This window comes from Poecilia formosa, unplaced genomic scaffold, assembly GCF_000485575.1.
Source record: "Poecilia formosa unplaced genomic scaffold, Poecilia_formosa-5.1.2 Scaffold114, whole genome shotgun sequence".
Classification (NCBI taxonomy): Eukaryota; Metazoa; Chordata; class Actinopteri; order Cyprinodontiformes; family Poeciliidae; genus Poecilia; species Poecilia formosa.
In genome coordinates this window covers 1,805,312-1,830,702 of record NW_006800053.1, presented here as the reverse complement: position 1 = coordinate 1,830,702, position 25,391 = coordinate 1,805,312, and the positions used below count along the sequence as shown (strand labels likewise).

At 40.5% G+C, this 25,391-nt stretch overlaps 1 protein-coding gene and 1 long non-coding RNA gene across 5 annotated transcripts in view; both read right to left on the bottom strand.

The window, feature by feature from the left end:
- Positions 1-2,459: 2,459 nt before the first annotated feature.
- Positions 2,460-15,543, bottom strand: rtbdn (retbindin). Of its 3 annotated transcripts, none has more exons than XM_007560338.2 (6): positions 15,254-15,543; positions 13,727-13,930; positions 13,534-13,633; positions 12,400-12,528; positions 10,264-10,360; positions 2,460-2,948 (listed from the first exon to the last, which is right to left on the bottom strand). In XM_007560338.2, exons 2-6 carry the CDS (start codon positions 13,878-13,880, stop codon positions 2,601-2,603), a joined length of 828 nt encoding a protein of 275 aa, XP_007560400.1. In that variant the 5' UTR covers positions 13,881-13,930; positions 15,254-15,543; the 3' UTR covers positions 2,460-2,600. The 3 variants fall into 3 exon arrangements, with proteins under 3 accessions (XP_007560400.1, XP_007560401.1, XP_007560399.1); XM_007560339.2 differs by having other exon boundaries at positions 13,727-13,890; XM_007560337.2 differs by having other exon boundaries at positions 13,727-13,971; positions 15,254-15,542.
- A 4,554-nt stretch (positions 15,544-20,097) lies between these two features.
- LOC103143698 (uncharacterized) overlaps positions 20,098-25,391 on the bottom strand; it is an 11,514-nt gene continuing 6,220 nt past the window's right edge. Inside the window, exons 1-2 of one of the 2 annotated variants that reach the window (XR_476823.2) lie at positions 24,501-24,604; positions 20,098-22,198 (exon numbers count right to left, since the gene is read on the bottom strand). This is a non-coding gene — a long non-coding RNA (uncharacterized LOC103143698). Of the gene's footprint in view, positions 22,199-24,500; positions 24,605-25,391 lie in introns of those variants that run through there. The other variant, XR_001663102.1, reaches the window with a different exon arrangement.

Sequence of the window (25,391 nt, the reverse complement as noted above, 5' to 3'; positions counted from 1 at the left end):
GAGCAGGTAGTGAACTGTAAACATGATAGCATTTGGATTTCTCCCCCAAAGCAGTGTATGTGAGAGCAGAGTGAGTGGCAGCTGTCTGGGCGGGAGGGTAAACACACTTGTCATGATGTGTTTGTAAATTAGCATCTGACGGTAGTGAGAAAACATTGCTAAAACAAGAAACTGTAAAGAGAGGTTGAGGCTATGCTGCAGGACATATCACACATTACTGGAGTGGAGGAGGGAAGAAATTTCATGAAGCAATTCTTCAGCTACGTCCCAACAACAGTAACTCGGGCAATGCGTTAGGGAATAGTGCAAAAAACACAAAGGTACATCCGTGGTGCACAGAGTCCATCTCCAGAGCTTTGAAGGTTTCTGATTCATGAAGCAGAGAAACTGTTTCTGGTTCCACTCTGAAGAAAAGCAGCACAGCAGCATTTCTAAATACGGTGACGAGCTAGCAGAAGTAATCTGATGTCATGGACGGATCTTCTAAAGATATTAATTTTCCCAAATGATTCCAAACAGAACAGACAGCATTGCTTGGGTGAGACAACTGAAAACTCCTTGGATAATTCAACTGAAGCCAGATTTGCCGAGTACTTTTCACTCAGCCTCTTGGCTAATCCTTGGCTAATAATGCATTCCTCGTTCTTCCTGGTAACGTTGGGCGGTTGCCGACATCTTGGTAAGTTTGAATGACATGCGCCTTACCTTATCCCTCAGTAGCTGCAATGCCATAAGCCTTAACATTGCGCAGCTCGACATTTAAAAAATAAATTTGCTTCAAGGGAAACATGGCAATTTTGAAAAACTCGATAAAAAGTTTTGGTACTTTATGGGGTGGTTTTTCCAGCTCTTTCAAAATTAGGGTATTTCGCCAAACTGCGATAGAAACAATTCTCTCGCATCACAAGAGTCACATGATCAACAACCGGATGTTACTCCTGACGGAAATGATGAAGAAGACAGGAAGTAGTTGGAGGATCATGGCGCGTAAAACTTATTCACATGTGACTTTGATTGATTGCATTTCTTTTTTAATGGAAACACCACAATTGCAAAATATGTTTTTCTTTCATTTTAGGAGAATATCAACAAAATTCTGCACACATTTATAATAGGTTTAACAAATGAAGAGGCCAGTGTTACACTTACAATGGTCGTCTTTATTGAGGACGTAAAGAGAAAAACACAAAAACACGAATTTCAACAAGTACGCCAGACCAACCAGATTTTCTTTTTTACAAAACGTTTACGTCTAACAGTAAGTTACTCGACACAGAATTAGAAAAGAAAGACTCGCAGAACATCAGTGATGAAACTACCAGCGCTGGCGCTGTGTGGCGTGAATGCCGCCTCAGCCTATTTCTCCTGCTAAATATTCCTCATCTCTCCGGTACGAAGCGCATCCCAACTATCTGCCCACAATCAGGCCAGAAGAAACAAAACAAAAAAAACATAGATTACATTCATAATAATGATCACACTAAGTGTCTCTACTACTTAAAGACGAGCAGACGGCACAGAACAGAATCACAACGGTAAGAAGTGAGTAATGAACAGACTAAAGTCAGCTAGATGTCCGGAAACAGAAGAACGGAGGTTCATAGGCTGGAAAATTATGTTTTCAATACTTTTATAGGGGAAATGACCTGAAGAAGAAGGACGACACATTGATGTGATGCTGTCAGTTTCTACCACATGCAGAACATGGCTGGTTCCCCAACAATCTCTTGATGACATCAAAGCATTTGCAGTATTTTGAGCTTTGATTTTTATACTTAAAGGTATCTATGGTGGCTTCTCAGGGTCATTGTATATGTATGTATATATATATATAGATAGAGATAGAAAGAAAGTCAGAAAGACAGAAAGACAGATAGATAGATAGATAGATAGATAGATAGATAGATAGATAGATAGATAGATAGATAGATAGATAGATAGATAGATAGATAGAGTAAATTTGTGAGACAAGACTCAAATTTTTAGATCTCAGAAATTTTATAGAAGAAGCGTAAACATTTTCTGAGCTCAAAAAGTCACAAATTTGCAAGAGAGAGAGAGAAAAAAAGGAAATGTTCATATTGAGCTCAGAAGTTATCTGGAAAAAACATGGCAATTTCAGCACTCAAAAAGTCAAAAATTTGCGAGAAAAAAAATCCAACATTTTGAGAATAATGTCAGAAGTTCTGGAGGAAAAACTTGGAGATTTCTGGGCTCAAAAAGTCAAACATTTTTGACTTGTGAAAAAACTTTTCAACTTTGACCGTTCAGAAAAATTTTATTTTTCTAGAATATGTGAAATTAACCTAAAACATTTTTTAAAAACTTTCCCACACAATTTTCAAACTTTTGGAGCTCAGAAATTTCCATGTTTATTTTATTTTTTCTAGAAATTTCCTGCGCTGAATCTCAAAATTTCAGAGTTTTTATCCCACAAATTTACTACTTCTTTCTCCTGGATCTACAGTGGCCCTAACCCTCTGCTGTAAATATGTAACGCCATGTACGTAATTTTTTTTTTAGAGGGACAAAGTTACGCCTTTATTTTCACAGTTTAGCATTACGCATTGAAAACTAGTGACATGTTTACCGAACAGGATCTACAAACCGCTCCCGCTCCCCTCCACGTCGTCGATCTCCACCGAGCGTTTCCGTAGGACGGAGTTCGCCCTCCGGCCGCTCTTGGCCGGCGGCGGCAGCTTGGTCTGGCAGGGAGCCCGGTACTGCGGCAGGCCGGCCTTGGTGGTGTCCAGCTCCTCCGGGTCGTCCTGCTGGGCCCGCAGCGCCGCAATCACGTCCTTGTCCGAGGGACTGAGGGTGAGACAGCCGCAGGGCCGGCCCTCCGCCCCGTTTTCTCCCGCCTCGCCCGCCTCCTGCTGGTCGTCCTCCACCGTCATGAAGGCGTCGCCCCACAGGCTCTCGCAGAGATCCCTGCCGTGCTGATACATCTGCAAACCACAGAGCCGTTTCAGTCCTCAGTGTGACTAACAAACATACATGCTTTTTATTCATCAATCGTACCGAGTTAAAATTTTACTTCCTTCAGCTTCCATTTGAGCTACTCTTTTAAAATGTTCTTATTTTTTAAATGAAACAAATTAAAAATTATCACAGTTTTGCTTGACTATCAAATAAACTGGAGAATAGCTGAAATGTGTCAATTATGAATTTGCCCATACATGTCTCTGTTCTTATTGCTGCTTAATTTGTTGAACCCAAATCAACATTTAATGCACATTTCGATCCAACATAGTTTTTTATATTTCCCTCCAGACTCCAAATCACAAATTACATTAATCAGTTTCCAGGAATCCACATTTTCAGAAATTATCGCAAAAAACAACAACGACGACAACAACAAAAAAACAATTGCCAGCATTTCTTCAGTGTTACTTATTCGCTGTCAGTTTATTGCAATTTTTTTCCAAAAAATGGAGACTGTTAACTCCGACCTGCAGGTGGCAGTGTTTCTTCTTCCAAACTGCTCCCTCCGCCTTACTTTAGGTCAAGTTATATGCAAATAGCAAAAATCAAGACGTTTAAGTTCCTTAAAGAATTAAAATGTTTGCCTTTTCATATGTCTGCTTATTGTTTCCTGTATCATCTTTATTTTTGTTGCGCAGGTTTTGTAAAGGGTTTAATGAGGAAAAAATATGGCAAAACTCCTTGCATACATTACTAGCGTAGAACCACAAAATCAGTGAAAAATATTTCCTGGAGGGACTGATTTTATGATGTTTTTATCATGTAAAGCACTTTTCACTGGCTTCTTGGCTTGTTGTTATGCTTATTAAATAAAATTTTGTTTGACCAACCCAATGAACTGGATCAGACTAAACCCTGGAAAGAAATTCGAGCCACGCCTGAAAGATAACATTGACTGAGTTTGTTTATTTACATCAATATACAGTAAATCAAAGACAATTGTAGAATTATATTTCCATATTTTTTTTTCCTGTTTAAGCTCATTGAAATGATCTTTGATACAGTACGGATCCCCAATATGGTTGAAAAGGTGCAAATCGCCATAGCAACCAATAACTTAGCATTTTCTTGGCCTCTGGGTCCTACATTACTCAGCAAGTTATTTATTTATTTTTTTTCAAATCAATTAATCTTTAAACAAGTTCCCCATTATTGTTACTGATGAAGCTTTGCTGTGTTTTAGGCAGACTCTGAATTTTATGCTCAAACGTTCGCCTCTGTACGACACTGTTTATAAACCATATATGCATCACTGTGTGCTGAGCTTCTTTGCATCTTTAGCTTGTAAATCAGATTTTAAATCAAAGGGCTCTTCCTCCTCCCCGTTTAAATAAATGTAAGGAATTACAAATTGTGACCCAGAGGTGGCGAACAAATCTCATGACTAATCAAATCTGTGCCAAATTTGTCCCTTCAAACTGCGTTGCCGTGGACAACAACAATGTAATTCACGGAGTAGGTCTTGCATGCAAATGAAATTTATGCTCTCAGGCTACATAAAAGAGGATCAGTGGAACGTGGCGTAAAACTTAATTAACAAAACAGCAGTTGAGTCTCTCTTTGTGGGCTGTGTAGGTGGGCGGGACATCAGAATCAGTCAAAGCGAAGATCTACGTTATGAGTTTTTGTATTTGGATGGGATTCATTATGATATATTAAGACATATTTTATGGAACAATCAATCTGTTAACTTCAGTTGTTATAAAAATGTCAGATACATAAAACATAATTTAAAGAAAACTTGGCTTCAAAATGTAAAACCTTGAAATTAGGTCTTTGTCTCTTTAAGAAGCTCCTTCTCTTTCTGAAACTCCGCCTTCAGGAAGTCATCACAACTCTATTAACCCCTAAACAACCTTTTTACCAGTGTTTAACTGAGAACTAGCTTGTCTAATGAGGTCAGCACACGTTTGCTAGTGGCTGCTGGCTAATCTGAAGGAGCTGAATGGGGGAGTCCCAGGGAAGGTTTTCTGTTCTGTGAGACAGAAGCTTAGGAGTTTGGAAAATAGGTCGAGCTAGCTTACTAGCAAGGGCCACCCAGACGTCTTGCAGAGCTCAGCCGCCACAGTTAAAGGATTTCTCAAATATGCCTGAAAGAATCAAGGCAACACCCCAGGAATGTTTCTCACGACGGAATAACTTTATAACCCGATATAAGGCTAAATAAAAACAATATTACGAGATCCTGCCCCTTTAAAAGTGAAGTGGAAGGGGAAAAAAGACAGATGGTTTTCAACCTTTTTCACAGCAGCCATTTTGTATTCCTAAAAAAACCTCGAACGACGAATTATCGTGACCGCTCGTCCTTGTAGCAGCGAGATCAGACAGTCTGAGCCGATACTCCTGCCAGAAACAAGAGCGATGGGTCGGATTGGAGCAGCAGCTCCTGCGCCGCCGTGAGCTGGAGGAATAAAAATATTCTCAACGACCGCTATTTTTTTTCCTGTTTTTGTCCAACTTTTTTTTATCTTCTTGGCGTCAGGAATAAACGGACGCCTGTTTATTTCGCTCCTCCAGCCCTGCCAGCTCCGTGCCGAGTCTGTCCGTCCTCCCGCCGCCCCTCGGGCCTGCCTGAGCTTTACCCCGCTACATAAAACATCCAGCAAATAATTGATTTTGCCCTTTCCGCGGCGGCTCCGGCCTTGAGAACACGTTGCCTCTGCCAGGTGTTTTCTCTCTCAGGTGGCTTTGCTCGGCCCCTGCTGCTTTCCTCTCTTTGTCTACAACACTGACCTTGAGAGCCAATCTGAATACACCATTTAAAAAAAAAAAAAAACACTTCAGGTTTAGCACAGCAGCATCTAAGGGACCCTGGAGAGCAGATTGACAGCTCTAAACTAGTTCAGAATGATTAAAACTCCAATTGACAATCATTTAATCATCTTTAATAAAGGCATGTTTGCAAAATCACAATCTAGGCTTTTTAGAATATATTAAAAGTATCCTGAACCTCTTGGACATTTTCACTTTTTCCACATTAAAATGACACTTTCACTCTGTCCGAGTAGAAATTTGTGTAACCTAGAAAACACAAGCTAGTTCATAATTTATTAAATTCAATAAATTTTTCCCCAGTCAGAAATTAAATGTTGTTGCATCTCACACTAATATCAGTAGCAATAGATTTTATTTATAACGTCCTTTATATGTTGAGATCTCAAAAAGCTACAAAGGTCTGGGAAAAAAAAAATCCAATTACAATGAATAAAGAAGAAAAAAAAATAAAATCTACTTCCACCAATAAAGTGAAACGGACGGACATCAAAATTAACCAGTGCAGATAAAGTTGAGCAAAATGGATAAATAAATTCTTATTGTATCTCACACTAACCAAAAAGAAATACAGAAAATTTGGACGCTCAGTTCCACTGGGTTACGCATGGACTTTTACACATTTTAGCCCATCGCTAATGTTTAGTCGTGACGCATGTAATGCGCCAGTTCAACGCTATGAAGCTTACCCAAAATTGCCTGCGCTGTAAACAAACAACCTCCACTGTGAAGAGAGAAGTCTCGAACCGAACAAGATGGCCGTTAACGTTAATTCAATATTTGGAAGCCTGGCCAACATGGACGATTCACTTCCTACCGCTGCCATTGCTAAAACTATAGACTACGATTCTGAAACAGCGCAGAAAATCAACGTCATCGTTCACAACTTCTCCTTCAGTTTGGCTGAAATTCCACCAGAGAAATCCAAATCAGTGGGAGAATGAAGTGAAGGGAAACAAGAATCGAACTTGATTGCGTAGGAAGGCAATGGCGAGGCTAGCAGTTCACAATGGAGAGCACTAGGCTTCACTTCCTTTTCCCTCTGTGGTCACTTCCTGTTTTCTTCAGAACACCCTGCAGATGGATGGAGCTGTAGAAATAAACTTGCCTTCTCGGTAACCAGTCATTAGGATGCCAAGTCATCCCCCAGTCCCTGCTTCTTCCAATTATTCTATAGCGTTTCCTAACAAAGACTTGATTGGGGGGGAAAAAAAGAAAAAAGAAAAAGCTGTGATATGTTTACTGAGTTTGAAGGACAAAAAGGACGATGGGTGTGTCTCTTAACTACATATGCTCTCTGCCTGATGCTTTGGTCTTATCACATCGACCCAATAATACCCACGGGAGCACAGACGCAAACACACACACACGCACACACACACACATTTCAGTCCTCCCCCGGGCGGCCGTGGTTTGCTGCCAAACTTAATTCAGTACAAGCCCAAGTAGCTCTAGACGACATGCTGGGATTGAATAAGCCAGATAGAGATTTTTCCTGCGGCGCCTTGCGCTGTCCTTCCTTTCCTTATCGCGCTTAATTCTAGCCTTCACATCCTGAAACCACAAACACTACGCCAAGACGGGAACCGCAGAAAGAAGAAAAAGGCCTAGCTTAGACTTTCTTTTAACAGAGTTCAAAAATATACATATTTGGAAAATGTATTTCTTACTTTTAATCTGTATCACTTTAGCATGTTTACTTGAGATATGAGAGAATCAGCACAGATATAACAAATCTGTTAATATGGTGCATAAGTTTAGCTTTTACGATAAATTGTCCCGGAAGTCATTGTGATAAAAGATAATATTGTTTTTTCAAGTAATAAAGTTCATGGCTTAAGGATGCAACAAACATGAATAAACTTTACATTTTAATGAACATTTAACACTGGGAACTGGAAGACATTTTAAATATCCAAGACAAATAAACAAAACAACTAATAAAATGAATTATGACGCTCTGAAGTGTTTTGCTAACTGCTGTTAGCGACATGAGCTAATCACAGTGTATTTCTGTGTTGTGTGTATTTAAAACCTGCAGTGACTTGAACCCTGACAAAAGATTTCCACTATGCAGGTGTGACTAATTTAGGTGCAAACAAAATGATTTATTAGTGCAGCCATCCAGACGTTCCTACGGCGGCCATATTGAATTTTGATGTTGCCATTGGCAACAAATTCTAACTTGGTATTGTGTCATCAGGAAGCGTTCCTGATTACGTTTTAGTTCAAACTCAATAAATGCATCATCTTTCGCATGCTTGTGGGAAACAGCAAATGGGATTTTTTTCCTGACAAATTTCTTCTTGCCACTTTTCCATAAAACTCAGATTAATGAAGCACAAAGCCAATAGTTGGTCCATCGACAGATTCTCCTCACCTGAGCTGCTCTTTGTTTCATTCAGTCTCTTTGTTTCTTTCTTAGATTATTTCCCCCCTTGCCTGACCTGTGGGTTCAGGCAGAGGCTCAGTAGAGTTGCATTTGTGCTGCTCATGAAAAAGTTCAAGGAGAATAAATAAATGGTTTTGTATTCAACAGAAATATGTTGTTTTTGCCATCCTAGCCTCTCTCCTACATAATCAGAGGCACTAAATCTAAGAGAAGACCTTGGCAGGCGAATGATGTAACCAAAATCTACAAAAACAGGAGGGAGACAGGGAGCGCCAGAGGTGATTTTATTTTCCCGTTGAAGGTGTATTAACTTGATGCTACGCGACCTGACACCTTCTACAGTCCGAGTTCTCACACCCCGCGTTTTACCTACGCATATTTGGCGTTCACGCATACATTCACCCGCATCATACGGCAACACGGCGCGGATGTTTACAGAGCCAGCCTCCAGCGAAAATCAGACGTGTCCCTCCTAAAAAACGAGAGCCGACGCTCTCGTGTTCAAGTTCCCTCCCAAAAAAAAAGACGCAAACAAAAAATAGTCGATCTGTCAAATCCGCTGACTGCTCTCACATTTTTCTAATTGCATTCGTCTGTTTCAAAGCGGCTTAAATTTCCTGCAGCCTATTTGCGGCGTTAAGCGTTGCCCTACATGAAGACGGGCCAAGGCGGAGCGCACAAAGCCCCGGAATTATGCAGGCGGTACACCCACAGAAAACACACAGAGAGAGAGATATCTTCCATTCTCCCTCTTAATACACTCTGCAATTTCTGCTTATCATCTAATAACCAGCAAGCTGCCTTATTAGATCTGCGGTCTGTGGGTGTGTGCTCGCTCGTTTGTGCGCGAGAGAGGATGGAGGCGATAAGGAGGGGAGACGGAGAGACAGACAGGCTCATTATGAGACGGGTCGTCGCTGGGCTGCGATGATGTGTGAGAGTTCAGTTTGCTGCAGGCCTCCACCGGCCCGCCGCTTGTTTTTTAATCACCCAGCTGGCCCCTGCCCAGCGGAGCGGGGCCAGACTCTCTCATGCTCTAAAGCCAGCCCTTCTCTCACGCCGTCTACCTGCACATCCTGTCGGAAACATTCAGCTGACGGACTCGGCCGAACAAATACTGATGCAAAAAAACACCTAAATACATAAATAAATAAAAGACTCTAATTTTTTTAATTTTACAGTGCTTTGTTTTTGTTTTTCTTTTTTGGTTTTTTGATTTCTTGGAACCACGAGCTTCAAAATTTGCCAGAAGAAAGCTGCTGCTTCCATTTGCCTTCTGGTCAGGATAAAGCAAAACGGAGCTTTTTGGCCTACATGCCTGCCACCACACTGCAAAAACACTAAATCTTGCCAAGTATTTATTTATTTATTTTTTGTCTATTTTCCAGTGTAAATATCTTATAAGACTTATAAACTAACTTACAAATACATTTTCAGCAAAATATAGGTGTTTGTTTTAAGTAAGTGATTCGTTAATAAGCCCCATAGCCCTCAGTACCGGGGCAGATTTGAGCAGAAAGTATTTGAGTTAATGCTGCTGAACAAGATGTAAGTCACCGCCACGAAATACATTGTATGGAACTCTGATAGTGGCAAAAAAGTGTGTATTTTGGTGGTTTTAAATTTTATATTTTAACATTTTTAAATGTGTATGTATTTGTTCTATTTTTATGTTTTTTACACCGGATTTGCCCCGCAAAAATTATAAAAGGGTACTAGTTACACTGACAGATTTTTTTCACTTATAGCAAGACATTTTCTCCATAAGTGAAAGATATTTGCACTAGACACTAAACAAAAAAAATAATTGGTAAGATTTTGTGGGTTTTTTTGTAGTGCATGAGGATGAACATGCTGTCCATACTGTGAAACTCAGTGGTGGCAGCATTATGCTATGGAGATGGAAAGATCTATGAAGCTATATGCAAGGCAAACACATAGCCTAATAATAACAATAGGAACAATGGCCGTTTCTATGGTGTGTCTTTTAGACTGTGATATGGGAATACAGCAAATGTCTTTTAAGGATATTAAATAAATATTAGTGTTTATTTTTGTGGAAAATAAGAGGTAAAAAACAGAAACGATGACAAATGTACAAGGATTGTGTTTACCTGCTGATACTGAACACAGGTCCCAGTGCAGTTCTGGCCCCGAGGGTCCCTGGCCCAGTTGCGAGCACACGTCATGTCCAACCTACAGGCATCGAACCTGGAGACACATAAAAGACAAATCAGAAACGGCAAACAACCATCTGCTTATTTCTAAAACATCTCAATTTTTAATACTCAAATGTCTTTTTTTTTTGTTTGTTTTTGTTTTTGCACCTAATGAGACAAGAGCAAGCGGCTGTTCAGCTAAAATTAGCATTAGGGCTCAAAATAAAGCTTGCGACTTCTCTGGAGCTCACAATTTGGCATGCTGCTGCGTGTTTTGTTTTTGTAGCATGCGTGGTAGTCTGTAAAGAAACACTGGTAGATGAGAATCCTGTTTCTGTGAGCAAATCCTTGTAAAATCCTGAATAACATCGCAGTATAACAACAACATATTTGCTTTTTTTGGCCGCTTTTTAAAAAAAATTTTTAAATTTTTTTTTATTTTTTTATTAAATCGCCATCATCCTAATCTGGTTGAGCCATAAAACTTTAATATTATTTCCAGTCAGGAGAATCATGTTAGAAGATGACTTTCATCTTAAGTCCAGGCTCAACTTAGCCTGCATTTTGCAGCTAACGTCTAGAGTCGGTTTCCTCTATGCGTATTATTGCATAATAAAGTATATTTGGTGTTCAAACTGTTTTTAGAAAAGGTATGAAGTATTCGTAGTGGTCTCAAGTATTTGAGAATTTTAGATATTTGTACTTATAAGTAATTATATTTGTAATTATTTGTAAAACAACCGTTAGCAAGTAAAACTCGGGAGTCCACTGCACACATAAACAAACCTTCTTTGTTTATGTTCCTGAAAAAGACATTGTTCTGTTAAGGAACATAGTTTATATTAGACAGTGAGGTTTTTTTAGGACAATGTCAGCATTTTACCAGTTAATATCGCAAGCTAGTGCTAGCTTGGCTACATTCAGATTCTGACCGAATAATTAGTGACAGAAGTCACTAAACGCAGTCAGCACAGACAGGCTATATTTTCACTGTGACTTATACTGAGCATGAAGTTTGTAAGATGTTAAAATGATGCTATAAAATGTTAATGTCAGTAATTTGTGTCAAAGAATTTAGTTCATATTAGGCAATGAGTTTATTTAAAGGAAAATGTTAGCATTTTACCTGATCAACCAAGCTAGTGCTAGCTTGGTTCAACATTCAGATTCTACACATACAAGCTATGTTTACCCTGTGTTTTAAACTAAACATGAAGTTTGCCGTTTAGAACCAACTGCTGGTGAATCAGACACTTTGTACATGTTACAAGGCTGTTTTTATTTGTTATCTGGTAATTCATAATTAAACTAAAAATCTAAATAATTCATTTAAACCCAAATGCTTTGTGTTTAGAAGTCCAATTATTCTTTATTCCAACTTGATATTAGCTTTAATGTATTACATTAGCCACTTTAACCTGTTTTAGGGGTTTAAATGCCAACCCAGCACCCCTTACCTAACCTTGTGTTAACCAACCAAAACCTGGATGGCTCTATATCTGACACAGTACTGAATTAGCAAATTGCTTTGTCTTTAGCATAGCGGTTTTTTAGAATGTAGAGAATGGATTTGATGCACATTTTGTGCTCGATCCGCTGTTGGACTGTGGATTTGTCCCTTCAAATATTCTGCAGAAACAGGGCATTGTTTCCTCTCATCTTGGTCCTGGCAACAGAAGCGACCATATTTTCCATAATCTCAGACTGTTTATTCAGATGCTGTCTGTCAGAGTAAATTCCCAAAGCAGAAAAGCAGATTAAACTTTTAAATTCAGTGGGGAAGTTTTGAAATTTATTACTTCTTTACAAGCTCTCAAATGCCTCTTCAAATCATCTTTCTGTGTTTGCATTAGATGTTTTCCAACATTTAGAGGATTATCTCTCGGGGGGGTGTTTCCACAAACCTCCAGATTTGTTAATGTCTTCTGAACCCAGAAAATTTCAGAAAGAATAAAAATAAAAAAAATGCTGTTTTATTTATAGGGCACTTTGCCTTGGGGCTGAGCACTGTTTTACAAAACTGCATCCTTTCCTCCCAGAGCCTGACATGTGAGCAGGAGCAGCTACTGAGTTGTGTTCAGGCAGCCTCACCAGTCACGGCAGAAGCTGTGGCAGAGCGGCACTGCCTGGATGTACGAGCGGCGGTGAGGATGAGGCCAGCGGGAGGCGTCAGGGGAGCAGCGGTAAAAACACGACACGCGCTTCAGATAGCCCTCGCACCTGCGGAGACAGATGGAAACAGTTTTCTACCAGCGTGAGGTGCCATCAAGCGCAGACTGCAAACTCTTACTGACCCGCAATGTCACTGGGAAGGGAAAGACAGCGAGGGCAAATGTGAACGTGTGACTCGTACCGTGCAGGTGTGAAAAATAATGATATTTTTAATAAAAGACTTTCAAGAGTATTCAGTATCTTGAAGTTTTCCCACATCTTGACATGTCACAACCAGGAATTTCAACGTGCATTTCTGGGATTAATGTGCAGTACTTTGTCTTGACCTACCTCTGGCTGCGTTTTCATTACTGATGTGTGCAAAAACATTGTCAATATTCCATTAATGTCAAAAAATTTCACAACTGCAATGTTTCCATCACATAAGAAACACGATTAAAATCTCAAGCATAAGATTGTTCACATGGTAAGTCGTTAAAAAATATGTTGCGCCTTCATCTTTCTACCACTTCCTGTCGTCTTCTTCGTGGTTTGCGCCAGTTGCAACATCTGGTTACCAATCATGTGACTCGTGTGACACCAAAAAAACTTTTGCAGTTTTGTGAAATAAACCAATTTTAATATGGCCCAAAAAGATAAGAGTCAAGGCTTTTTATTCAATTTTTTCAAATTGCCGCATTTACATTAAGCAAATTTATTTTCAAAATGTCAAATTACAACGGTTGATGGAAATGCAGCTGCATAAAGTTGAATTTGGTGGGTTGTAATCTGACCTAATCTGGAAATGGTGAAGGGGTTTGAATACTTTTGAGAGTCAATTTTATTTTGTACAGCACATTTCAGCAACCATTCAGTTTAAAGCAATTCTAATCTCATCGTAATCTAAGACTGCAGTGCATTTAGTTGAATTTATCGTTTGTACCTCAACCTGGCCCCCCTGAAACCAAAACAAATGTAGACACGCCTCTGTGTATGCGACTCACAATTCTAATATGAGAAGGAGAAACAATTAGGACGGGATGTTATTAGAAAGCAAGAACAGATGGGACTTACTCTGAGCTCAGAGGGCCACACTTGTCCCAGGGTTCGTTCTTATTGCGGTCAGAAGGAACATAGGCAATATCCTGGATGTCTTCCTCAGTGCAGCAGCTGTCTGCAGCAGCCAGGATGAAACAAAAACACCAAACCACTGCTGTCATTTCAACACAGAAATTATTGTGGGACCTTACGGAGAGCGTGCACTCACTGTCGGCGTAAAGCCCGCACTCGGACAGGTGTGGCTCCGCGCCGGGCGTGGCCTTGTGCTTGCCGTCCTGGAGGCAGACGCCCTCCAAGCGCGCCCGGCCAACTGCCGACAGGTATATGCATATCAACAGCAGCAGTGGAGAAGTCATGCCCATCTCTGCCGATCTGGAGGAGGAATGGAAAGGAGTTCGGCAGACAACGCGCCCTACCGTCAAAACACAGCAGGCACAACGTCAAAATAGCTGCCTAAAGCAAAGAAGCACACAGAAGTCATTGAAGCTTACTTTAGAATTTAGAAGTGTGAGAGCCAGTCTCTCTTTGTCTCTCTCTTTTTTTTTTTTCTTTTTTTTTTCTTTTTTTTTTACATTTTATGGTCAGATACCCATTTCAGTGATGGAGCGGTAGCATCGTTCCATTAAAAAAACAGAAAGTTCAAAATCCTTTTGCTGAATCCAAACCAATTTTTTTTAACCTATTTTCACCTCCAGTCCACACATGTTGTGCAGAGTTTTTATTGTTGTTAGAATATGTAGTTATGATTTTGACAAGACTTAGGATTTGTGCTCAGCTAAAAGATTATTTTTACTGCTTTTGAAGGAATTTGGACTCAATCTAAAACCTGTCAATTGAACAGAGATTATTTCACACTTTGATTTTTGATAAATTTTTTTATAGACATTAGTCATGCTGCTTACAGTTTTCATTTAACGATTTATATCTTTATTGAATTGTGGCACGTCTGGACTTCCATAGAACAGGGACGGTTATTGAGTAAGAAGAGCCAACCAGATGACCCAGAGTGGTGGACCTGATTAGCTGGCACCGAGCTGAGGTGGATGACACGCAGTGGTTTAATCTGACCAGGTACTGACTGGTGTGCAGACTGACCTACATAGCAGCACGACTTAAACAAATCTGTTTGACCGAAATAAACCCCAGATACGATCCTTGTTTTTACACCTAGGGTGTATCTGAATCAGTATTTCTGATTGGAAAACAGTGATTTAAACAGCTAAAAGACACCTAAAATGCTATAAGTTAGGCATTATTGAACAGTATTATTACAAATGAACGTGAATGATGTGAATGTAAATGTTTTTAATAGCAAAAATTTAATATCTTCCAAAATTCGTTTTTAGAGTGTAGTGATGCTGACCCAAAGAATGATGGAGAAATGAACCCATATCTGTTGGGATTTGCCAGAAACTGAACTAAAACATGAAAAGTGAGACTCCAGTCTGAATGGGCTAAACTGGGACAAAAAAGGGAAATTTTCAGGTTAAGACAATTTCTAAAAATAAAAAAATAAAAAAAAGGAAAAAGAAAAGAAAAAAAAGCAAAGTGCTTTTAATTTGTGAGTTTGTGACCCGACGACCTTTAAACAAGGCATTTTTCTCCTTTAAACCGGATTATTTTTTTTCTCCAATGCATGTTTTAGTCGATTAGCTTTGACAGCCTTCGGCGTCACTCGTCAACAAAAACCAACCGAATCACGTGGAAATAACCGATCCACCGCTTCTTTACTCACCTGCTCTCCGGGTTTAAAAAGAAGAAAAAAGAAAAACGTCGCTCCCTCCGATGTGGCTCAGTTCAGATCCCCGCCCCGATGCTGTGGCTCCAGCGGCTGCAGGCTGCGCGGTGCTCGGCTCTCCTCCCGCTCCGCGTCCCTCTCCGTGCGGTGGCTGTGATCTCCTCTGCTCCGGGGAGCCGCTGCTCGCCACTTTGTCACCGGTTTAGATGGGAAAACATGCCAGCCTCCTACCAGGCTCCTCACCCCCACCTCCCTCCTCCATCTGCCACACGCTGGGATGTCCTGTCTCTCCCTCCCTCCCTCTTTCTCTCTTTCTCTCCTGCACGCAAGCACTCACACATGCACAGAAAAGGACCGGGGTTCTGTCCTTGTTAATCTCCCAATAGGATGTTTTCCAAATCCTCCTTGTTGACAGCTTTCCTTCCACCCGTCCAAGGACTGCTGGGAAAAACACACCAAGAAGATTTGATTTAAAGGTGATGCTTTGCCCTTCAGTCCCAGAGGCTGACAAACAGGTGCTGAGTCACACCTGTCCGGGCACCGGTTGCTGACACGCTCTGAGGTCAGGACATTTCCCCCAGATGACAGGGTCAGAGAAGGTTGCGGATGAGATTTAATACTGGATGATATGCTGAGGGCAGAGAACACAGCTCTCCGCAGAACAAAGCTCGAGAAGCTGCTGCACTTTGCAAAATAATAATAAAAAAATATTCCCCTTCATCCGACACAGAGATCATTTTCCTGTTCCCCAGTATTAAAAAAAGCAGATGAAGTTCTTACAGGACATTAATATGTTGTTTTGCAGACATGCTGAGGTGCATGAGCTGAACTGTTACGTAAACATGTCAGCAGGTTTACCCCGTGTGTTGTTGTTGCTCCTCTTGTAATCTCACATCCTCTTGGACCTGTTGTGCCAGCCTAATCCCTGGCTGGGTTCATCTCTTTCTCTCTGGCTCCAGAATGCTCCTAAGGCTTTTGGCCCTAATGGCAGATGGGGACCGTCTTGTGGCCTAGATACAATGCCTTGCACTCATACTCCTTAAACTTTTTAACAGAGCAACTTCAAACCATTCACACTTTACCTTGCTTTTTCATGTCAGTACTGCTCAGATAGTAGAGTCCTCCGAATGTCTAATAAAAACAAATCTTTGACAGAATGGAATTTGAGAATATGAGAATGGAATATTTCAATTAGCATACTTACTCTGACTTTGATCAACTTTTGTTCTTTATTATACTATGTAAATCCGCTTGTCAATTGTCAAGTAATGCCTGGTTTGGTTCTACTCAAGTTGGGTTCGTCTCCATTGATAGTGCGTTCCTCACTATGAGGGCATGACTATGGGCAGGAACCTGGTTGGGAATGTGGGAATATGTGCGGGCCATGAGTGTGCAGCAGCTGCGGTTGATGCTCCAATGATGTCTCTCGGTATATTTGTTTGTTGGGGTTGCCCCCTAAGGTTGACGCCATACGCAATCTTCCACCACAATTGGATAAAAAACTTTGGACCTCAAGGTTTGACCATGGAATTATCAATATGCAGCTTGCCATCTTGCCAACTATTACGGTCTCATAGCCTATCGAAAATGGTGGCTAAGAAGTTGTTGTTTGAGGAGTTTGCAAGCACCGTCTTTGCCCATCCAAATCCAAGGTCCAAACAAATTAAGTCTGTTGCCAATCAAGTCACTTGCACAGAATGCTTGACCTTCCTTGTACCACCTTGGAGTGGTTCCAAAGACCAGGGGAAAATCTAGCCAGAGCTGATTTGGGAAGAACTGACTAAAGCCACACCAGAGCAAAAGAAGCTTCAAAAGAATAACGTTGATACTGACATGGTAGCTCTGGAGGAGCTGAAGAGATCCAACGCCAAGGAGGAAGAGTGTGTTGGTAAGACTACTGTCAGTTGCACACTCCACAGGCATTTATAGAAGAGCTGTAAGGAAAAATGTATTATCAAAAGAAAGCTGTGAAAAGACCAACTAATGAGACCAAAACAGAACTTAGTGGTTTCTAAGCAAGAAGTGTTATATTGGCAGAAAACTAACATATGCATGCTTATCTCCCTTAGCATATCCAGATACTTTCTATACCGCTCATGGAGACAGCAAGGGCTCACATGGCCCCTGTGATCCACCAGACTGTTTTGTAACTGTCCAGGGTCATCACCACTGAGCACTTTATTTCTGGGGGTGAGAGCGGTGGAGCGAGAGGCATACAGACAAACAGCTCTTCATCTGGTAATTAGAGACAAAATAACGATATCTTTGTGTGGGAGCTATTCAGGGAAGTGAGAGAGAGAGAGAAAAAGTGAGAGAGAGGACAAAGCAGGCCAACAGAGATCTCTGTGTGTACCCTCTTTCTCATTTAGCCAGGTTGGGGCACTGCCTGTGTTTAGACCCTGCATAGCCCCTCAGTTGCCATATAGCCTCACTCGTCCTTTTGAGTGACTGAATCCCCTGTTTGGTATTTTCTTTGATTTGATCCACTGACCTATTTCTCCAAAATGGCGAACTCTTTAGTGGAAACCAAAGTCAAAGGAAGAAGGAATTCTCTGCGGATTCTTGTTTTGTTTTGGGGGTTTTTGTAGATTCAGTGAATGACTGAACATTTATCATAAATATTTGATCCTCCTGGAAACATTGAGTTGATTCTTGTTGGAAAAACTTTAGTTGGCGAGTGTGAGTAAGGCCTTTCTCGTTGTGTGTCACTGGGTTTACACACCTCTCAGAATCCCACTCGTGTGTACCAAACACTTCTAAACCCTTTAGGTTTCTTAGCTTCCACTTATGTTCATCTTTCTACACTGATATCTGTAGGATTGAGATCTAGAGACTGACCGGGACGTTCCTTGATTTCAGGGTGTCCTCTTCTCAAGCCACTCCTTGGTTGCCTTGGCAGGATGCTTCCTGTAATTGGGGTTTTGGAGGACCTGATGACAATCCAGCTGTTGTCCTCTGGAAGAACGAAGAAGGTTCTATTCACTAATTTTACATCACCTCATCCATTAGTCCCTTACTGTACTGAAGTCAGTCTGTATCCTTAGGAGAATAGTGGTGCCCCAAACCATTTTGGGGGACCACTTTTTATTTGTTTGTTGAAACTGTCAAGAGTTTTAACCAAGTAGAAAGTCATGCAAATGTCATAATTCAAAAGTCTGAGCAGCAACACTGAAATCTCTGTATAGGTTGAAGGAACCTGACATTCTGTGATGGAGGATAAGGGTGAAGAAAGTTGCACAGTCACTGAACAAGAAGCCAAAAGCCAAGAAAAGACTTCAGATGAAAACAAAGATTTTGTATCTAACGTGGAATCCAGCAGAAAAAAGTATGGTTTGGAGTGAGAACACTGGCACCAGCATTGACGGCTTTCACTTGGTACCTTGAAGAATTTGTGTATAGAGCAGAGGAGAGGTTCAAGACAAGAACCTTGGTGAACTCCTTGGAGGTTGGGCATAGCAGAGGGGGAAGAAGTAGAAGAAACCAACTAATGTGCCTAGAAAGTGAAGCTGTAAGTAGATCAATTATGACCTCAACAAAAACAGCCTTGAAGCTTCTCTTTCCCATTTACTCTAGTTTTGCTGTGGTCACACTTACAATGTTTCACATGGTACCGATGTTCAGGTAAAGATCATCTGAGTAAAAAACAAACATTTCATTTATTAAAGAGAAAAACGTTGTCCAAGCAAACATGTCCTTGTGTGGAAAAGTAACACCAGCCCTTGTTAAACCATGTATTAACTGTGATTAACCAACGTTTCTGGTTTAATTTTACTGGAGAATAAATTCTGCTCTCTGTCAGAAAATCCTGCAGGATAACGCCCGGCCATGAGTTCACAAACTAAAGGTTTTAGGGTGGCCAAATTAAACTCCTGACTTGAATCCAGTTGATCATGTTCTGAATCAGTTCATGTTTGAAAAGATACAGAAACAATATTGCAATGAAGACTGTTGATGATAAGAGCCAGTTATTATATTTAGAGGGAAATGTCTTTTTCCACATAGGATCACATAGCTATACAAAAAAGTGACTTGTGCATTTACTCGCGTAATCTTTGTTTATTAAAATTTGTCTGATTACTTAAAATTATAATTCAACAATGAACCAAAAACAGAAGCAAACTGTAATGCAAGAAATTATTTTTCACAATACTCCTGTCACAAATGGTAAAATGACAATCACTGCAGAGAAATTACTCTGTTAGTTAAAAGTGGGTTTGTTTTGCTGCGTTGAACTCTTTATGTAATGCTGCTCCCATGAGGTTACTGTAAAATAAAGTTAGGAGTGGTCAGATGTAGCGCTGCTGATCACACCTCAGTTTGGGTGAGACATCTTTACTAAAATCTCACCCATTATGCATTTAGTTTATCTCCTGGGATTTTCGGATTAGCCAGGATGCCAAGCATTAAACGTAACATCCAAAGGTCGAGGAGACTTGAAAACACGCTTCCTTGACGCTACACATACTTAACACCGGATGCTCCTTAAGCTGTTTAAAAGCTTCCCGCTCATTTGGAAAATTACCCTGAACTTTACTCTCCATCGGGGAGTAGCTTCATATGCCTTGAACGACCTGAACCGCTAACGATCTCAGGCCACAAGCAGCTTCATCTGGACAAACTTCACATTTGTGATTTGTCAAGATATAAGGATTTCATGACAAAAGTGTGTTTCATATGTTTTTATTTTATTATATGTTTTATATGACACTCTGAAATAGCAGCAAAGGGTGCTGCTATTTACAGTCTATATACAGTCTGTTGTCTGGCAAAAACCCAACTTCTGTGACCTTTTTGTAGGATTTCTTGCTAAGCGAGTGACTATAAATCAAACGGGGTGCTTCATTCCAGAGTGAATTTTTTTTTTATTATTATCTGCACATCATTTTTTATCTACATCAAGCAAACTCAGACAACACATTCACCAAAAAATGTTCAAGGCAATGTCAAACAGATGGGTAATTTGTTTGGATGGTTATTTTGGTCACAGAACTTGTTGTGTCTTTTCGTGGGTTTTGGTCGATTATGTCCATGTTGCTAAAGCAGAAGCTGAACCAATACAGGGACAGCCTCCTTTGGGGCTTGACCTGGCGGCAGCAGACTGGGACAGGAAGGGGTCCAACACCGCCACCGCATGGCCTTATGGCAGAACTGCTTCCATTTTACTGTCCATTCATGAACTTCCAGTGTGGAGCATAAAATCCGTTGAAACTATCACCTCCTCTTGGCAGCGTAGAGGTGAAGTTTGATGGGTTGAGTCGGTGGAAGTGGGGTGAACCATTTCGGCAGTAAAGGCAGTGTCCAGGTCCTTTAGACTCTAGCTGCCGTTTGGTCTCATTCTTCTGTCCTGGAGGTTTTTCCCCAAATTCATGGTCATGGTGGCTACAGCATAAGTGGATAAAATCATGATGGTGCTCCCCACGAACTGAGAGGAGGCTCCCCGCTTTGGCACGAATCTCCAGTGAGTGGACGCATGTGGCCTCTGGGCGTCCGTCGCCTCCACCGTCTGAGAGACTGGCTCCATGGCTGCTGCTCCTAAAGGTGGCTGCTGAAAAAAAAACAACTCCAAGATGGATCCAAATGTCTTTGCTTCTCTCTCTTTAGTCAGGATGACGGACAGTGTTCTTCTTGCTGCAGCTCGGTGCACCTGCTTCTCTTTCCCCCTCCACAAAAACGTGCTTCTTTATCTAGTCGGCCTTGTTTGCACACGTCAAATCCTCAGACTCAGCTTGATGCCGGAGTGCGTCAGCGGCAGCTGTGGGAGGTCGACAGGATAAACTAGGTCTCCTGTCCCCGGTGCAAACTGTTCAGACAGGACTCGTTAATAGAACAAACTGAAGAGATTGAGTCTCCTTAATTGTGCTTGGGGATCAATGTCGGCTCAGGCAGATCATTTAACCTGTGAGGATCAGGATTAAGCCTCCTGTTCCAGTCAGACATTTACATGCACTCTTATCACAGGCATGATGATAATTTGAGGCTTTTATACTTTTGTTTGAACTCATTTTTTTTCTCAAAGTAAAATAACTTAACATACAATGATTTTGAAGAAGGACTGAGGTTCTCCAGAAGCATCCCCACATCCCCAACCCTGACATACTTGCACTCCAAACCCCTACCCAAGTGTTGGTGTGAAGGACTGAGTGGAGCATTGGGAAGGGAGGACTGCAGGGGGGTAAAATGCTCTCCTCCTTGTGGGGTAGATAGGTAATTCCATCTACCCCAACAAGGGCAGGAGGTCTTGGCACATCCACCCCAGGGCCAATGGCACCTGTGTCACCAAGTGACAGGTCTGGAGCCAGAGACAATCACCAAGCCCCAAAAATTGAACAGAACTGGGACCAACACCTCAAACACCTGAAAGCCCAACCCTAACCCCAACCTAACACCTAGCATTAGCAACTAGCACCTAGGACAGACAAATGCAAAGATCTGGACAAAGATGACCCTTCATTGTGTCAAATGAAAGGTCAACAATGAATCAAATCTTACAAACAGTGTGCTCCAAATATATACAAGGCTAAAAACTTTGTACAAGTTTAAAACCATTTCATTTTGATGTCAGAAGATCTGAGCCTGTTCCCAAAGCAAATCCTTTCCACTCAACATGTTTTATCTTGACAATCATCTCTTATATCCAGGTTAATATCCTATTATCTGACCTCATTTACTCTTCTAACATCAGCAGCCAGAAAATGAGACACTGACTCACGATTCAACCTATTTTGTGACGATAAGGATGGGAAAAAGAAGCACAAACAAAAAACAGATCTCTCCACTCGAGCATGTGTTGGTGCACCTTTGGGAAGATGTACAACTTGACAGACACCCAGACAGATTCATTTCAGCGTGGCGGCGGCATGCTCGGCGGCGTTAGACGGATGGCTGAGGAGAATCCCGTCAAACAGCTCTGTTTGTACCATAACTCTGCTGCAGAGATGACACCTGCAGAGGGGAAGCGGATCAATAGGCGAGACAAATCATGCTGCTCCTTTCACTTTGTCAGCAGCGCTTCTATCCTCAGGTGTGCCTGAAGCATCAAATCGCATCATATTTTATCCTCCATTTTAGTCAAATCATACACACAATACCGCATTATCAAATGCTGCTTGTGTACTCGCTATTCAAGTCTGTCTCCTTTATTCCAATAATGCTATTTATAGAGCAACAAGGTTTATATAAGATCAGGTGGTATAAAGAACATGTGTCCAAATACAGCTCACCGTAGCTTTTTCTGACTCAAGACGTCAAACTATATCAGTCTGTCCAGTTTGTCGTGATTCCACAATTGCAGAAATTCATGCAAAAACAACAATTATCAGCATTTCTTCCGAGCTATTGAATAGTTGTGAGTTTATTGCAAATTTTCTGCAAAAATGGTCGAAACATTTAATTTGAGCAATGCCAACTCCCACCTGCAGGTGGCAGGATTTCTTACTTTTTCAAAACCACCGCATCAGCTTTACTTGATAAGTTAAAATCCGGATCGATGTGGCGAGTGACATCATACATCTCCGCATAGATCGCAAAATTCATTGCAAATATATATAAATTAGCACAAAATCTGTGATTTCGATTGCAAACCCCCAAAAGGAAAAAAAAAAAAACACAATCGTGAAATCCTGGAGGAACTGATCAGTCTTATTTAATTTGAAGAAGTGCTTATTGAATGTAGCTATTTATTAATATTTTATAATTTGTTAATGGGTTTTACAACAGTCATAATCTTAATATGGCCCAAAATGAAATCCACTTTAGCCTTTCCGATCTATGGCAGAAATAGGACTCCGCTCAAAAAAGTATTGAACACAGAAAACCTGTTGCTCCTTATTCTGTGGCGTGCCTCACAACAAAAATGTACTAATACAGCATTTTCCAACACTGTCAACACACAAGGTGAAATAACTGGATTTTTCTGCAAGGAAAGCAAAGCACAGCGGTGGCTGCGTCATGTTGTGGGGATGCTTTTCCTCAGCAGAGACATGGACTCTGGTCAGAGTAGAGAGAAGACGGAGGAATACCAATAAAATAAATTGAGGTTTGTGGTGGTAATTGAAAAATGGAAAGAGAAAAAAAAAGGATCATATCTTTGCAAGCAAGAATATACAATCACATCTGTAACTTTTCACATCAGGCAGATTTGTGTTGTCTGCTTTTTGAATCCAGCCAGGTTCTGTTTTGGAACCGTTTGCGTCACCGTAATTAGATTACCTGGGCACTCTGACAGGTACTTCTTTATCTCCACATGTCTGGAGAGGGAAGCGCAAATGTTAGCTTAATCTGCTTTAAAGCTCCACCCAATTACAAGTTGACCTAAGATTTGGAAACTGAACCAACTTAAAACAAAATAACGTCTTAGATATTTACTCAGTTCTGTTCTCATTCATGTTGTTAAACTTTTTATTTTTGCTTTAGTTCAGAGCATTGATTAATATTAAAACATAGTGATGACATCATGAGAGGGAAGAACATAATGTGGAAATATTGACGACATTAACCAGGAAGTCGACGCGTCACGATAACAAATTGTTCCAGTAATTTTTATATAAATGATAATAATGTTGTTTTGAGACCATTTTCAAGTAAAATAACAACATGAGAATGTACGTTTGCCCTCTCAAACGCCAATAAATATTTGTTTTGTACAGAACACTTTGCACTGGAACTGGAAGATATCTTAAGTATCCAAAATAAACAATAAATGAAACAAAAACAACAGAAACTATAAATAAAATGGTTTATGATGCCTCAGTAAAAAAAACAAAAAAACAAAAACTGACCACAAGAAAATATTAATCATTAGAAGATAAACTATTGGGCTCACTTTAATTTATTGGGCAATTCATTGATTAATTGGTTGTAGTGACAGGCTTAGCAGCAGGCTAAAGCTCAGGTGAAAATTATTCTTCCAAATGGACAATAACCCAATTACCCAAAATGGCGTAAGAGCAACATAGAACAAGAAGAACAAGAAGAACAAGAAGAAGAACAAGAAGTAGAAGAAGAAGGTAAATTAGTTGCCAGAGCTGAACAGGTGTTTGTGTGTGAATAAACCTGACTCAGTTACACACCTGTTCTGTTTGGAGGAATGGGCCAAAACTCAAGAAAATGACAGTGAAAACAAAACTCAAATTGTTAAACCAAAGTCACACAGTTTCAAAAGTCAATTCTCCCAAATAATGATAATAAAATATGTACAAATCTGAAATGAAGAGATTACAAACAGATCTAAAGAGATTAATCTGACCTGTGGAGGTTTCCATGACGTCACTCAATTCTGTTTGTTTGAGGCATTGCCTTGATAAAAAGCCACAGCTGTGCCTCAGATTAACTTAATTAACCCAATTCACAAATCTGTTAAAGGTACAGTAGCCTTAGTTTATTTAAAGTTTTACATTTGAAAGAACATAAAAATAAAAAATCTCTCACTCACTTAGTAGCAATATTTTTGCTTTTATTGAAAAAAATATAAACTTTTTTCTCAGTCAATTTCGAACAAGTACGACAGCAAAAATGACTGATTCTTATTTTGAAAAACATTGTTTTCTCGTGTATGTTTAAACGTATGCATGTGTATGTGTATTCTTGTTTTGTTCTTTAGAGATATATTTAACTATCGTAGCGGGTATTTTCACGTGTTTGAATATTAAAAACTACATGTCGGTCCACTTTTAGATGATACTATTAGCGCAAACACTCCCATACCTTCCATTCAGTGCGTGTCTTTCTTTTAATTGGTCCGTATGAGTTTCGTCTGATCCTCTCGCAGAGTAAATTTGTCATGGACAACACGCGCGCGCCGGTGTGAGCTTAGTGACGTCCAGCTGGGAAACGCCATCGGGCCGCCAGCAGGTGAGGCGACCGGAAACACTGCAGCCAACAGGATTACAGGCGATACCTGCTGCTCCTGTCTGCTACTCTAACAGGTGACATCAGTCCGTGGGTGCGTGGAACTAAAAGCAATGTTTCGGGAAGACACGAAGGAGGGCTTTAAACGTAAAGGAGCGTTATAAGAAGAACCTAATGCATTGTTGCCTTTTCATATTGAAGAGATAAACAGAGAAATTACATATTGTTTTCCATTTAAACAACCGGAAACAAAGGCTGACTTAGCTCAACACCTGACGTCCTGGCTTTA